The sequence below is a fragment of the Engystomops pustulosus genome, chromosome 6 (genome assembly GCF_040894005.1).
Source record: "Engystomops pustulosus chromosome 6, aEngPut4.maternal, whole genome shotgun sequence".
Taxonomy (NCBI): Eukaryota; Metazoa; Chordata; class Amphibia; order Anura; family Leptodactylidae; genus Engystomops; species Engystomops pustulosus.
In genome coordinates, this window is record NC_092416.1 from 71,232,335 (window position 1) to 71,248,833 (window position 16,499).

Consider the following 16,499-nt stretch of genomic DNA (forward strand, 5'->3'; position numbering starts at 1 on the left):
CATGGATAACAAATATAAGAAAAGTACCATAGTCAATGTACATGGATCTCTGAGTAAGTGCCCCTGGTTTATCACGCTTAATTGTTATGGTACATTTCCTTTGAGGGACATATTGGGCAACAGCCCTACCCAGTTACCTCCACCTGGAGACATATACCTTGTAGCTTAGCCATGAACAGAAATTTACCTGTAATGTTAGAGATATAATAAATGTCAGGAGGGGGTTAATAGAATTATGGAGGTTCAGAGCTCTATTGTTTTGTCTGTGTGAAAACATTGGTCCGCATTAGAGATGGGGGATAGGTAGCTGCCAGAAATGCATGGCTGCTTATCTCTTCTTACTGAAAAATGATTGCTGTGAACCTTGTTTCCCTCAATAGACATGGGTCTTAGTTTATCAACCGAGGCTGTTCATGTATTTTTCAATGCAAGTCAAATTCTTTAGTTCTAAACAGGATTTCGAGGAGCCCTAAAATCCAGCACTATTACACCAGCCATTTATCTGGGCAAATGATACATGTGTTTGTTAGTCACGTGGTGGGAAGAAGAGAAGTGTCTAGAGTCATATCTTGTGTTTGCCTTGTAAGGATATGTCCAGCAGGTGCAGACAAGTCCTGGAGAAACAAATGCATTCCATTAATATAGCACTTACTTTATATCAATACAACACCAGGGAGGTGAAAATAAAGTCACTAATGTAAAACATAATACATTTCACCTTATCAGGTTTTACCGATTTGACATTTATCCCCCATTTATCAAAATTGTGGAGAATGCGACTACCTGTTTGTCAGAACTGCAAGTCCCCTTTTAGTTTTTTTCTTAGACTTCTAGCATTGGCTATCGATTCAGCTAAAGTGTATATTTGTATAATAAAGTTGAGGTATATTTTAATAGTTTCATATGGACACTGACTTTTGATTTATCCAACTCAACATCAGTACAACCTAAGTAAAGGGAGTCAACATATTGTGAAGATTTAAGCTGTGAGACTATTCCAGGGTGCAGCTTTACTCTATGGAGATGACTATGTTGGGCAGTGCATCTCATTCATATACCTGTGCACTTTATTGTTCCTTGCTGTGAGTCACTATCTCTTCTCCTTCGTCAGATGATCTCTCACTGATGATGGAGGAAGGGCGATCTGGATCTTTAGACAAGAACCTATTATTACTTCCAACAGAAAAACAAATTCCTGAAACAACCTTTCTGCATAAATTACACCCATGGAATAAAACACTGGAAGACCCAGAGTAAATAGTCTAACTCATCTTTATTACAATTATGTACAATTATATTTTTACTGGAAATCTATACATTAGCACACTAATGAGCACAGTTGGCTGATGAAATTAAGGATGTGCGGCGCTGCATTCATGCAATGAAAAAGGATTTTGGTTTTTCCTGTCCCAGACATAATAGAATTGTGCAGATAATACCCTTATGGTCTGTACTGTCTTTTTCCAGGGAGTATACATCAAAGAAAAACTTAACACAGAATATATATATATATATATATATATATATATATATATATATATATATATATATGTCTTATAGGTCATTCTAGCCATTGTTCATGGGACTGATTCTTAATCTTCCTGTGAGGATGAGACTAAAATTGTGTTCCATATAAACCGTTTAAATTTCCATGCCTTAAGGAACATATGCATTGCCATTTTCTTGAATGTAAAAACTTATGCCCTATCATTGGGCTAAACATTTGTAAATATCAGATTTCTAAGGGTCCCATTACTGAGCTGTTCAAAAGGTAAAAGCGCACTAGTGTGGGCTGCAGCCTATGTCTGTGATGTCACGAAAATCCGGCCTTTCTACAGCTAAGCCCAATTCAAGTGAATAGGGCTAAGCTGTAACACTAGGGCGTGGTATTGTAGTAATGAGAGGAAAGTAAAGAAGAATAAAGTATGGAGAAGGTACAACTAAGAAAGTAAAGAGAAAATATAAAAAGTATGTAAACAAAAAAACAGTTAAAAAAAAGTTAAAGAAGAAAAAGAGAAAAGTTAAGAAGAAGAATTGGTGACAGTGAGGAGGAGAAGAATAATAAACATATGTTCATGTTCGATAATAATAGATGAACAAATTTAATGGAAACTTGGATTTTAAGAATTTCAGACACCAATAAAACCCCAAAGATCCCAATGAAAATGAAAAATTGGGTCTCCAGGCATCTGTCAATCTGGTGCAGGACTATCATTTGGGGTTTGTGACAGAATCTGAAAAATAGCCAGATGTGAACTGTGGCCTTAGATTGGTAAAGACAAAAAATGGAAGGAAACAAAAAAAGGAGACATTAATCTAAACAGCAGTTGTTAGAATATAATATTACAAAACGTTAGAGTGTGATGTAAAAGGGTATGAGGCAAATGGAAAGGATGGTCTGATAAGATAATTTGGGAATGATAACATTGGATACAATGTCTATGTGAAGAGGAAAGGTATGGGACGAGCTGGAATCACTAGAGAAGAGGATGAATCATGTACGGCTGGAAGAATCCCTCTCAGTGGCTGATCTGCTGTAATACAGGGGAAGATCTAACTACAAGTCTTTAAAGACTCTGAATGTCTGGCAGTGAGGAGTGAGGTGCCTGGCATGCCTCCAGCCTGGTTGTAGAACTGATTTACAACCAATACTGAGCAATAACGTGCGAATAAGACAGTAAGACGTGAATGATTAAGGTAACAAAATGACTGTCGATTACAGCCATGGTCAGAGTGAGAAGATATAAAACTCGCAATAATATGACATTAAATGGTAAAGTATGTTTTCTGTATGTCTCCATTTGCCAATGAGACTGGAAACTAACACGTGTATCACTCACATGACAAGTGTCTGTCTGCAGTCCGTGTCACACACATGCACGCTCCCTTAGTGTGCCAAATGGTGATTACATGTTGTGTGCAAATCAAGATGTGATCTGACATTAATTCAAAGGAACATTTCTTTCTTTCATCTCTATTTTTGGAAGAGGGGATGTATTTCTCGTAAACTGAGGATATAAGTTGCATCCTGCCATCCATTGTCACATTTCCTTGCATGCCGGCTTACTGCTGACAAGTGGGCCGGGCCATTGACAGTTGTGAAAGTGAACAGACCTTTGTCGATTTCTTTATGTATATGCAGAACTGACTGTGCAGACATAATGACAGAATATCTGAATTGACAAAGACATCGCAGGGCACTAAAAAACATGGTCTGAAAGAGCCTTCTTCATCTTCGCATATAGAACTGGTTTCCTGGTGATAAGTGTTGAGGGGAAGACCCCCAAAGTAGACTTCAGAAGGTATGGGAGGAGGACATCTAGGAGAAATACTTGGAACCTCAATCAATTACCATTAGTCCATCTCATTGCTGGCTCCCTCAGGCCGACGCAACTTTTCCACCTGCTCATTGATCTGTCCATCTCCACCTCTTCGATCTTCCGTTTGGACCCCGATTAAGTCTTCTTCATCCGCCTGCCCAACATCCTCCTCTTCATCTTCCTCCCCTTCCTCTTCACCCTGAACTTCCATGCGCACCTGACTCTGCACATCAATCTCAGGATCGTCTTCTCGAGTAGTGGGCAAATGATGAGAGTTAACCTTTAATCCCTCAGGGCTGTGATTCTCCTTCACAGGAGAAGACGACCCTGACTCATTACTAACAGGAGATATGTCGCTGCTGCTGTTGTGGTTTAATGTCGCCTGGTTGGGTAAAGAGGGAGGTTTCACTGGGATTTGCCAGGCAGGAATTTTAGGTGCAGATGGAGATGGAGGAAACTGTCGTCTAGTAACAGAAAGAACACACACATAGAATGAGTCACATGCAATAAATATCAGCTTTTACATTCTGTGTGCACTCAAAATTAAACAAAACATATAAAATGATAACATGAATGGGGGCCAGAACTGTTAAGGGGTTGCCTTGCCCTTACAGGAAATGTATTACTTTAAATTAGCTACCGCTAATTAAACCCAGAAACTGATAATGTTTTTTCATTAATGTTATTATATACTGCATAAGCTCAAAAGACATCTACCAACAGTTTCTGATGGTAGAGGTTTCTTAATAAGAAGTTCTTGTATTATAACTCTATTTGCCGCAATCGTAGAAATATAGAGTTATATAAGTTATGTAAATTATGCTTGGGCGCTTAGGCTACATCACCCGAGTGCTGCAGGGAGCCTCGTTTTTTTAATATATGCACCTCCTCCCCCGTTGTGCTAGCGGTCCCGTCCGTCACCTATCAATGCATTGTGGGGAAGGGGGGTTCCTCAGAAGTCCTGAGAAAAGGACAAATCAACCATCAATGAATTGATGCCTTTAAAAAAAAAATTCCTCCAGTAACTAAACAAAGCTCTGAAACATAAGTGTTATGCATAAACAAATAGAAACATTGAAAATCCCCATAGTTAAAGGGTTTTATCCACATATTGGACATTTAAAGCATATCCTGTTGATAAACTAAAAATTACTTGAATGGGAAAACCCCTTTAAGCATGCCCATGTTCCCTCCAAAAGAGGCATGTCCTCTGGTACCTGTTCAGTAGCAGACCCTTTAGAGAGTAAATTTCAGACTTGAGTTCCTGAATGCTCTGAGATTCTAGAATGGTGTTAGTGGAGTTGGAAGCCTAGAAGAAATATACAGAAACAACACTATAAAATAACAAACCCAACAAGTGTAGCAAGATACATAGACAATGGGGTGAAAACAACTCGTTGATGTTAAAAGCCTAAGAATAAGAAGAGACTCCAAACTACTGTCTGGTTGACAGCAAAGGGTCCATTGACTCAAAATGTTTACAGCTGAGGTGTTATGGACTGGAATAAACAGTAAATGTTACTGGGCGATCTGTGTACCACAATACAATGACTTTGTATTGAATAGGTTTTGTTACGCCAAAAACAGAGAACACAAAATAAAACAGAGCTGAAGAAGCAAGTAGTTACTGTAGTCATCCACCATGGAGGAGAAATTACCTAATTACTTAATTCTTTTACACGTCTACTGCCCAGTGCATGAATAATATGACAATTGGGCGTTTACTGGTAAAAGATATGTCCCTATTCCCTACGGTATCAAAGGAACCCCCACAACAGTTCCTAAAAGAAATTATGCTCAATAATCTCCAATTCAGTAGTAAAAACATCAGAATTTACTAAAATGAACATAAGCTTACAATTTGGCAAGGCAGGTCAGACACCAGAGTTAAAAAAACAAAAATGAGGTGAGATTTTACCTTGGAGGCGGCCAGCTCCTGTGTCAGCTCCTGGATCTTCTGTTGATGCTGTAAGAGCAGTTCCTGCACAGCAGCCAAGGTGGTCTGTAGCTGGGTCACTGAGACAAAGAACAAGACACAGCGATAGAGGATGAGTATTACAAGGGTCACAGTATAAGCAAACAATCATTTCTAACATTTCTTCTTTTATGATAAAACTCAACTGTTTCCCTAGAGAATCTAGTAGGGTAGATTCCCTAGAGAATCTCTAATCATATGTAAATAAGCTGAGAAGAGTCATTTGTTGCCTGAGAAGAGTCACTTTTAGTGGCTGGTGGGGAGCATCACTTCAGATCCCATTTCTTCTGCTCTATAGAAGCTTGTAAAGATAACAATCTCATCTTTCAGTGGTTCTATGAGCCAAATAACAGAAGATAAAGGCAATTGAGGTCAGGAATCTGCAGTATGCTGGTAAATGCTGGTGACAATGCCCCTAGGGGGGCAAGCATGGGGCGCTCAGTGGTCTTGTAGCACCAGTGTTCTGAGTTTCAAAAGTAACCTACACTGTGTCCGTATGTTGGTCTCCAGTCTAACTAATGAGATAAAGAGGTTAAATACTGGGACAAGGACTAAATGTTCTCTGTAGCGGGCAGTCAAATATGTTGGTGCTTTATATACATATACAGGCAGTGCCCGGGTTACGTACAAGATAGGGTCCGGAGGTTTGTTCTTAAGTTTTATGTAAGTCGAAACTGTATACTTAATAATTGTAGATCCAGACAAAAAAAAATTTGGCCCTAGTGACAATTGGAGTTTAAACATTTTTTGCTGTAATGGGACCAAGGATTATCAATAAAGCTTCATTACAGGCACCTTACAGCTGATTATTGCAATCTGGGACTATAGTAAAGCATCCAGAGAACTTCAGAGGTCAAAGGGGTTGTCCGTAAGTCAGGTATCCTTAAGTAGGGGACCGCCTGTACTGTAAACAGTATTCGGTTACATCAGCCCTTTCAATCTGAATATAAAAAAGGTGACATTTCCATGTCACATTCATGATATTGGACATGAGATTATTACAGGATTATTTCTATAACTTCTCCGTGCTTTCAGAAGAAAGGGGAAATAATCTGGTGTCAGGGCACCCACCCTGTGTCTCTACAAGCTGCTCAGTAATGTGATGAATGACACTCGGATATCAAGCAGTTGAGCAGAGGCCTAATCGTGTGCTCAGTGGCAGCTTCCAGCTCTGTCTACACCGCACCACCAGCGTGTGTGAGCGTGCGTCTCCTCTGCCAGGGATTTATGCTCTTCCCCATCTAATCTCTCCCCTCCCATCTCATCTGTGGGATTTGCAATGTATCACTGTGGCGGAGGGCTGACTGGATTGAAAAGTATAGCTGTGTGTGTCCCTTATCACAGACAGCCATTTATCATGGGCTCTATCTCTCTGTATCTCCAGCACTGTCTGCTTTACCCATCTATCCTGGGCTGTCATCTCTTTGACAGCGGCCGCTGGAGAGGGGAGGGGGGGTTACTTGCAGACATAGAGACAACAGGGCCGAGATCAGTGCGACTCGCTGTACGTGGAAATCACAGTTTACCCTTATAGATCTACAAAGGAAGGGATCCCAGGGGAACCCTAAGCCTCCCAGTCATGAAATCACACAATACACCACCCCCATACTAGGGCTGGATATTTACTGAAATAACACTTTAAGCCCTGTCAGGGCTGGGATGGGAGCTGACGCTCTTGCTCACAATCTTGGGTTTGGCCGCCCTATATGACACAATGACAAAAACCTGAAAAGGTGGATTTTTTTCAACAAAAATAGCTAATTTAAGAAAAAGTTGGGTGGGACTTTGTGACAATTCTGAACAGAGTGTTTTGTTCCTTCTTCAGAATTCCAATGTCAGCGTAGAACACTAATAAGTGTATCTTCTATGCCCGCTGACAACTCACCATCCCCCTGCTCTGCTCTGGCCTAAAAACTGCTTAGAAGAGCAAGTGTAGTTAGATAGATGTAGCAGAGCCAAGTTTCTTATACTAGATATATCAAGACTGAACACAACACAGTCAAAGTCTTCAAGTTTTATCAAATTCTACCCACATCTGTTCCTGGGAAATTAAGGTGACAACCAGCCCCAGATTCGACTTCTACATCTGCCTGCTTATGCCGTGATACATTTATGTTTGTATATATGTCAGCACACAGTAACACATTGCTGCTTGTTCTTGCACCCAACACATGTGCACAACACGCACCTCTGCTGTCATGCTGGGGAGACTGAAGCTGAACCTCCCACTACACTAAAGGGCTGTCACTCTAGCCCCTTATTAATATTCTGAGGTTGGGATCCTTTCCGTAAAAACATAATTAATTGAGGCCGCAGCGACAGTAAACAAGCAATTTCAAATTAAACCGAAATGACGGCGTCTTCATTTGCAAATGTGAACAGATTTTGTGAGCAGATAAATGAAGTTATGACTACCGGGCGGAGGTGGGGGGAGCGGGCTGGAATGGAGTCGTTAATCCTTACCTGTCTGGGTGACGCTGCCACTCATCTCCGATACGCTGGACTCGATGCGCTGCAGCTGCTTGCGGCTCTCCTTGCTGCTGGAGATTAGTGGAAGCAGGTACCTCTGTACAAGGTGAAGACAGATAGATTTAGGCTATTTAGATAAGGCTATTTAGGAGAAATTTAAAGGGGAACTCCAGTCCGGTGCCAAATCAGGGTGGGCGTAGCATGACGCAGTTACTGTCTTATTCAAGTTCTCTCTAAACCATTATGGCATGCCCAGCACCATAACTATGCCCAAAATGTTCCATTTCAAAATTATAATGTTACCACTGGGAACTTTGAGTCCAAGTGGCCAGAAGTTACAACATAGTAATCAAAATTTCCAAGGGACCAAGCACGTGGCTGTGGGCACAACTTTGTGGACTCTATCAACCAGAATAATACACAGCAAAGCAAAATTTTCCCATTAGATACATTTTTAGCATATATCATAGATATGCCACTAAGATTGAGTTCAACACCTGTCAATGCCATGAATGAGGAGATCTCACTGGAGATAGAGATCACCATATGCCCAGTATGACTGCCTCCACCAAGAAATCCCTCCTATTTTGTTGGACTTTTGTTAAAGAAAACATGAGATGTCATAGTTTTTACACAACTGGAAGAATAATTGCATTACTCAGGTGATTAATCTGATTATTTTGGGTGTAACTACATTTGAAAAAAAAGCAGCATAAAAACAGCATAAAGAATGCAAGCTGGAACAGAACACGAATAATTAGAAATGGAACACAACTACAGGAGCGTCCTGTGCCTTAGTGACCCTACAGAGACCAGGCCAGGAAATCAGGGCTGTGTCATGCTGGCAGGACTGTCACTTGCTCCAACTCATAGTGTGTTATCTCTGTTATACATTGGACTGCGCATGTCACAGTGTGCAGGGGAAACTATTACAATGTAGCAGGAATAAATTGCTACTTGTGAACATAATTTAATGCCATATAAATACCTTGTACCTTATAAAGTTGGTGGAATCCAAAGGCAATACCAGCCAGAATGACAGCGAGGGCGCCATATTCCCTCCAGCGAGATGGGGGAGGTTCTGGGGGAGAGAGGACAGATTGGTTAATTTTACTTTCATGCTTTAAAACATGTTTAAAGGACACCTGTCATCAGGTCTGTGTCACTAGTCCTGTCACCTCTACCTGTTGGAGCAGCTCACAAGGATCCCATCCCAGCCTTTATCTAGTTATTTCATACATTAATCATTGTAAAATCATCTATTCTTTATCATGTAAATGAGTCTGGTCACATGGTCAGAGGCAGTGATGTCACCCCTGTTCCCCCTCCCCTCTCCTCCCCCTGCTCATGTCTGTGTGTAATGTATAGTAAAGCATGGCTAGTGTGTGTGCTGCATCTGCTGACATGCTGCATCCTCCTAATATACAGGTGAGAGACACAGACATCAGCTACACATGAATCTGACATGTTCTGCTGTAACATGGCTGCCTGGAGCTGCTGTATCTCTCCTATACACACACACACACATGTACACACAGGCTGCAGGGGGCGTGGCCACCAGCACCAGGAAGCACATCATTATACAGCCTCACACCATTATACAGGCTGTCAGTCAAGCACTGGGGGTGTGGCTGTGCCTCCCACTCATGAATAGAGTGGACAGCTTGAATATGCTAATGCTTCATTGGACATTTCACAGGTCATTTGCATACAGCTTTAGGACCTCATTGCTTAGGTTTACAGGCATGTAGAGGGACAATGAAGGGATAGAGGCAATGCTCTCTAATGGCAGTTTATGAAAATATATTTAGTTTAGGGGGGTTATTTTGCATGACGGGTTCTCTTTAAATGAAATCTACCATCAAATCCATCATGATAAACCAGGACACCTTCTCATGGATCCAGACACCCTGACTGTGGTAATTTTCTTTATTTGTTATCCATGGCATCCTTCCTTCTAAAATCAACTTTTAAAATTACGCTAATCAGCCTGAAGGGCTCTTGGTGTGTAACCAGTGCCCATCTGTTGGACCCCTTCATAAATTCAATAATAATAATTTTACAAATTGTGAATCAATGTTAACAGATTAAATACTTCTTACTAATATGTACTGTATTGTCTTCTTTGTAGGACAATGCTCAATTGCTAGAAATGTTAGAAAGGGGTACATTTATTACACTCTACCCTAATCCTCCATGTTGGCAATTTGGGAAAGAGAATTTGCAGAATAAAGGGAAGCTTCAGGACCTATGGCTGGAAGAGGGGTTAAGGGGGAGGCAGTAATATCATCAGCTGAGGCTAACCCCGAGCTCTGAGTCTATGGTGCATCTTGGAACTGAGCAGTTTTATTGCCCCCTCCTTTTCATTATTAATGAAACGGGACTGGGATGATCTTTCACAAAAGTTCAGCAAGTCTATAAAGCCTCTGAGCTGAAATGCCAGCTCACTCGTTTTACATTAAGTGACACAAGTCTGTCTCGTGGCAAAATTAAAGAAGAAAAACGAACATCAGAGGGGGGGGCAGGAGCAGAGAGGGAGGGGGCTGAAAGATAAGTTTTATTTCCAATAGGTGATGAATAGTATTGTTGGGAGAACTCTCCAATACCACTACATCCAAAAGGGGTCTTTTGATTTATGCACATAAAGCTTAAAGGGAAGCGTTATTTATAGAACATTATTTCTGAATTATATGGTAAATAGATAAAATTCTAAAAAATATGTAAAATCAAAGCATCTAAATAGATACATATATTAAGAAAAACATTTCTAAAACCTAGTAGTTTTCATACATGCCACTTTCCCTTCTGTAAATATCTTTGACTATGACAGGATTACAATTACTCAAAGCAAGCAGAGTTCTCGATATCGGTTGAAGTTTGCCAGAGAGCTACAGGAAGTTGAGGATTGATCCTGCTGCTAAAACATGGGCACCCAAGCAATGGCCGCTCACCAGCCAGTGGGTCAGAAAGTCATTAACCCTATATTTCTACAGCCAAGTGTCCCAGCACCAAGTCCAATCCTATGCTATCTAACTATAAAAACAATCCAGACACCATACATCTTGTCTATACCTTTCCTCCAGCAACACTGATAAGGATTTGTCTATTAAAAGACTAAAGAAAAATTTTTTCAAGTGACATTCTCTACCCTCCAGTGACCGTCCGGCGGCCGAGGCAATCTATCTCCCTATGTAAGTAAAATGCTGATTAATCAGTCTCCCCATCCTCTCCTTTGCATACTGACAGGGACAAACTATATTCCTTAATACACTCCCAAATCTGAATTTACATGCTGAATATGTTCGTACATAGCAAGAAGCACAAAGGTTATATTAGTGTTGGATAATAGGAAAAATGGGTGTATGTATATGTGTGTGTATGTATATGTGTGTGTGTGTGTCTGTGTGTATATATATATATACTATCCTTTACTGTTTTAGAACTGTTCTCATACTGGATAGTGGAGAGCAAGGAACGCGCACACACACACACACACACACACACACATACATATATATATAATATATATATATATATATATATATATATATATATATATATATATATATATATATGTGTGTGTATGTATATATGTGTGTGTGTGTGTGTGTATGTATATATATGTGTGTGTGTATATGTGTGTGTGTGTGTATGTATATGTGTGTGTATGTATGTATGTATATGTGTGTGTATGTATATGTGTGTCTATGTATAGGTGTGTGTATGTATAAGTGTGTCTATGTATATGTGTGTGTATGTATATGTATATAATATGTGTGTGTGTGTGCGTTCCTTTGCTCCTTGCTCTCCACTATCCAGTATGAGAACAGTTCTAAAACAGTAAAGGAGACACCACACTAGTTTTTCTTGCTATTGTAATCTGTGTGGCACACCCAAGGGTGTTGGTACATGGAAAAATGTCAAAAACAACTTATTTAACCCCATCTTAGTAGCGTTTTTCTTTAGTATCAAAAGTAACACCAAGTTCTTCAGAATGGATGCAATGGATATGGAACCTGTCACACAGGTCCAATATATCAGACACCAGCTAAAGAGGGGCTCATACACATGGCTGTGGTTTGTAATGTATAAGAGGGGGGAGGTAAACTAGCACACAGCAAAACCATTTGCAATTTAGATTTACATATAAGTGGAAAATTTTCTACATTTCTGAACGACTTCTAAAGTATGTGATTTCATTTCCTTGAATACAATGTTACATTTACACATTATCCAACCGCCCTTGGAAACAAGCCTTGGCCTAGAGCCACCCTACTTACAGACCTGTATATTCTACAATATAGAATTAATCATTTGGAATTGGCTCAATTATTGAGAATTTATGAGAAACAGACTGAAAAAAAGGGATCTGTTTATAATGATTGACTACTGTTTTGTCTGTGACTGTTTAATTGTATGTAGAGATATTGTAGGATGCCATTTTGTATTGGAGCTCTTTGTAAAATTCAATAAAAATTAATAGTAAAAAAAAAAAAAAAAAAAAAAGGGGGGGTGTGTGTGTGTGTTCATGTTCCGTGTCTACAGCTCCTATGCAGACATATACGTTTCCAGGGTTACCGACCACAAGTAATCTTGGTCTTGTCTTTGGTTTGGGTCTGACAACAAAAATGTTCATAGTCTGTGTATGCTCCCTTTTTTTTACAAGGGATTCCTCCGTAACTCTATTGGCTCTAGTGTGCTTCTGACTCACAGAAATCCAATCAAATGTGGAGAGGAAACTCTGTTTAGAACTTTTCAATTCATTCCCCATCCAAATGTACGCTGCATTCCCCTCGTGAAATAGTAGATGAATTCTGCTCCCACTACGAACGTTCCCCACACCAGCTCCCTCCCTCTCAATCTAAAGAAAAATAAGAATACTTATCCTGCTACTGACCCCCAACTTTAGAACCGGAAATAACTGAAACCCTAATATATATCAATTGTGCAGTTTGTAAGTATCCAATAAGAAGCATAAGTGTGCCCTGCAGTCCCCAAAATTGTAGCATCTTTTATTTCCCATTACAGGGTTCATTGAGAATAACTGTTTTTATATTTTGATAGATCAGGACTTTTGAGATGTAGCTAAATCTAACATGTTTATAATTAATTTTGTTTATTTTATTATATGAATTCTAGTGTAAGGGGGGGTGATTTTAACTTTTTTTTTGCACTTTTTAGCTCCTTCCTAGGGGGGGACTACCGTATATACTTGAGTATAAGCCGACCCAAGTATAAGCCGAGACCCCTAATTTTGACACAAAAAAACTGGAAAAACATATTGATTAGAGTATAAGCCGAGGGTGGGAAATGCATTGGTCGCAGCCCCAGTATATAGCCAGCCAACCCCCCTGGAGCATATAGCCAGCCAACCCCCCTGCAGCATTTAGCCAGCCAACCCCCCTGGAGCATATAGCCTGCCAGCCCCCTGGAGCATATAGCTTGCCAGCCCCCTGGAGCATATAGCCTGCCAGCCCCCTGGAGCATATAGCCTGCCAGCCCCCTGGAGCATATAGCCTGCCAGCCCCCTGGAGCATATAGCCTGCCAGCCCCCTGGAGCATATAGCCTGCCAGCCCCCTGGAGCATATAGCCTGCCAGCCCCCTGGAGCATATAGCCTGCCAGCCCCCTGGAGTATATAGCCTGCAAGCCCCCTGGAGTATATAGCCTGCAAGCCCCTCCCGGTCCGACGCAGGCACCATGCCGCAAGCTGACATCATAGCGTGTGCCGATGCGGCTAATGTCACAAAGACTGAGACGGACTAGGACCCGATGTCGCAGCTGCATTGGATGCCGGGGAGCGTCAGAAGGTGAGTTCATTTTTTTGTTTTTTTCCTTGACTCGAGTATAAGCCGAGACCCCTAATTCTGACACAAAAAAACTGGAAAAACATATTGATTAGAGTATAAGCCGAGGGTGGGAAATGCATTGGTCGCAGCCCCAGTATATAGCCAGCCAACCCCCCTGGAGCATATAGCCAGCCAACCCCCCTGGAGCATATAGCCAGCCAACCCCCCTGGAGCATATAGCCTGCCAGCCCCCTGGAGCATATAGCCTGCCAGCCCCCTGGAGCATATAGCCTGCCAGCCCCCTGGAGCATATAGCCTGCCAGCCCCCTGGAGCATATAGCCTGCCAGTCCCCTGGAGCATATAGCCTGCCAGTCCCCTGGAGCATATAGCCTGCCAGTCCCCTGGAGCATATAGCCTGCCAGCCCCCTGGAGCATATAGCCTGCCAGCCCCCTGGAACATATAGCCTGCCAGCCCCCTGGAGTATATAGCCTGCAAGCCCCCTGGAGTATATAGCCTGCAAGCCCCTCCCGGTCCGACGCAGGCACCATGCCGCAAGCTGACATCATAGTGTGTGCCGATGCGGCTAATGTCACGAAGACTGAGACGGACTAGGACCCGATGTCGCAGCTGCATTGGATGCCGGGGAGCGTCAGAAGGTGAGTTCATTTTTTTGTTTTTTTCCTTGACTCGAGTATAAGCCGAGTTAGGGTTTTTTTTTAGCAAATTTCTTCTGCTAAAAAACTAGGCTTATACTCAAGTATATTTATAGGCTTATACTCGAGTATAATTACTCCTTCTATATAGTGCAATACTACTGTACAGTTTTGATACTGATCTCTAAGCAGCTGGAGACGCTTGGGAATCAGGCTGAATGACAGGAGTCTGCAGGCTGTCATGGTAGTAACTTATTGCGCCCCCCATGAGGTCACATGAAAAAAAGGATTTTTCAAATTATGCAGCCCAAGGAGCTCTGAGCTCCATAGGTGTTAATGGAGGCTGGAGCCCCGAATGCTTATTTGCATTATTTTTAAAGCCTTTTTTCTTTAAAAAAAGGGCATAAGAAGCTTAAAGAAGAGCATATCCTTTCAGAGGGGGCACACACTAGTTTGTCAGTGTGCTTGGTTTACAATCCTTCATCCTGGTGGTACATATCCTTGAAACCATTGGGCATAACATAACATATAATCTCTAAATGTCCATGACCAATTTATCTTCCAGGACCTTATGATAGTATTCAGGAATACAATATTAAGGTCCAAGAAGGTAGAGCATGTATAGATGGGTCATGGACATAGCTGATTGATGAAGTAATAGAGATTTCAAAACCAGGCGACTTGACTTTACATTTCAAGAAAGCGGTGCAGAATTTTTAAGATATGTGCAGAAGTTACCGTATATCTTACCACCAACACATTACTTAAACATGAAGTCAAGTGGCCAAGCCCTTTAATGATGCCACTATGCTGCCAATTAAAAAAAAATAGCTTTTTTTATTTTACTCAAAATAGACAATACAAGTAAGGAAATTCCTAGCGTTGTATAGGGAAAAATGTATAGAAAAAAAATCTGCCTCACACTGTGGATTTTTTTCACTGCTTGGCAATTAGGCGAATCTGTGAGGAAATTAATGTGATTTTTTCTCACAGTTTAAGCTTCTCCCGGCGCAGAGTGACAGCCAAGACTTTCCTCCTAAGATCCACATCAGTCTGACTGATGCACCCGGCAACTAATCGCATGTCAAACACAAGATATTTTATGTAATAAATTACAGGCAAAAAGTAATTTCAGTGTCATTTATCAGCATTATTATCAGTCCCGTTTCTCGGGATTAATCAACATTTTTCTTTTAACTCCATTTGTATCATAGTGGAGAGAAATCTGTTGTCCTCAACATAGATGCGCTGTACTCAGTGACCAAAGGGTTAATTTTTATTATTATTATTATTTTACCTTTATGGACAGAGCGATGCAGAAATGTTAAGATAAAAAAGGCATAAAAACTACATTAGATTTTAAAATTTAAAATCAAATCCAGAAGTGAAATGTAAAAAAAATAAAACAAAACTAAAAGAAAAAAAAAAAAATGACTAATTTTGTAAACCATCTAATAGATGCCTCAGGATTGGGCGAGGTCGTTGCCAAGGAGACGGTGAAGCAGATTATTAATAACGCCGCCCTCCCTCACTCACAATCTATGGGGTAATTACATTTACATTTTAATTTAGTAAAAACACATCTATTATGATTTCCACCCCCCTCACAAACAACAGTCCTGATTTACAATTAATTAATAGGGTCAGGATATGATATTTGACAGGGGTTTATTGAACTGCGCACATCACATCAGACAAAAGTATTGGAAAAGGTCACAATTTAAAGCTACACTCATTCTGTGTTCAGGGACTGTGGAGTTTGCTCATAAACCTCAAAGTTCTCAGATAACAGTTCAGCCGCCACCATTTCGGCGCTTACGTTATTCCTTCTTATATACAAGATGCTATTGTTTTATGTCTTTTACGTCATTTTGCTGACGAGTTTTATAGTCGTGCTATATTCACACATGGTTTCTAAATGTTCTGTTAGACATTCCGCAATCCCAAAATTTTTTTTCCTCCATTAATAATGGATGAAATATATATAGCAAAAGGTCCATTAAAGCCTATGGGGAACAGGAGGTGAACGGAAGACCTTTCATTCACCTTCCATTTTTAATTTCGGTTGCACTCTCCTTAAATGGAGAAGTGTAACGGAAAGCCCGGACGCTGAGTCTAGTAGAGAAAAGTTTATTTACATGACTGTCAGAATAGAAAACAATTAAATAAACAGCTATCAATGTGACTGGAGGAAAAAAATAACATACGGTAAGTGTTAAAAATAAGTGAAGCGTAAAGGACATCGACCACCAGGATGAAGGATTGTAAACCAAGCACACTAACATGCTGGTT

General features: G+C 40.8%; 1 protein-coding gene across 3 annotated transcripts in view; it reads right to left on the minus strand.

The window, feature by feature from the left end:
- Positions 1-1,254: 1,254 nt before the first annotated feature.
- PEX14 (peroxisomal biogenesis factor 14) overlaps positions 1,255-16,499 on the minus strand; it is a 129,762-nt gene continuing 114,517 nt past the window's right edge. For all 3 annotated transcript variants that reach the window (XM_072156457.1, XM_072156459.1, XM_072156458.1), the window contains 5 exons: positions 8,760-8,845; positions 7,759-7,861; positions 5,239-5,336; positions 4,538-4,629; positions 1,255-3,784 (listed from right to left, as the gene is read on the minus strand). In XM_072156457.1, coding sequence (XP_072012558.1) covers positions 3,355-3,784; positions 4,538-4,629; positions 5,239-5,336; positions 7,759-7,861; positions 8,760-8,845 — 809 coding nt within the window. In that variant the 3' untranslated portion in view covers positions 1,255-3,354. The remainder of the gene's footprint in view (positions 3,785-4,537; positions 4,630-5,238; positions 5,337-7,758; positions 7,862-8,759; positions 8,846-16,499) is intronic.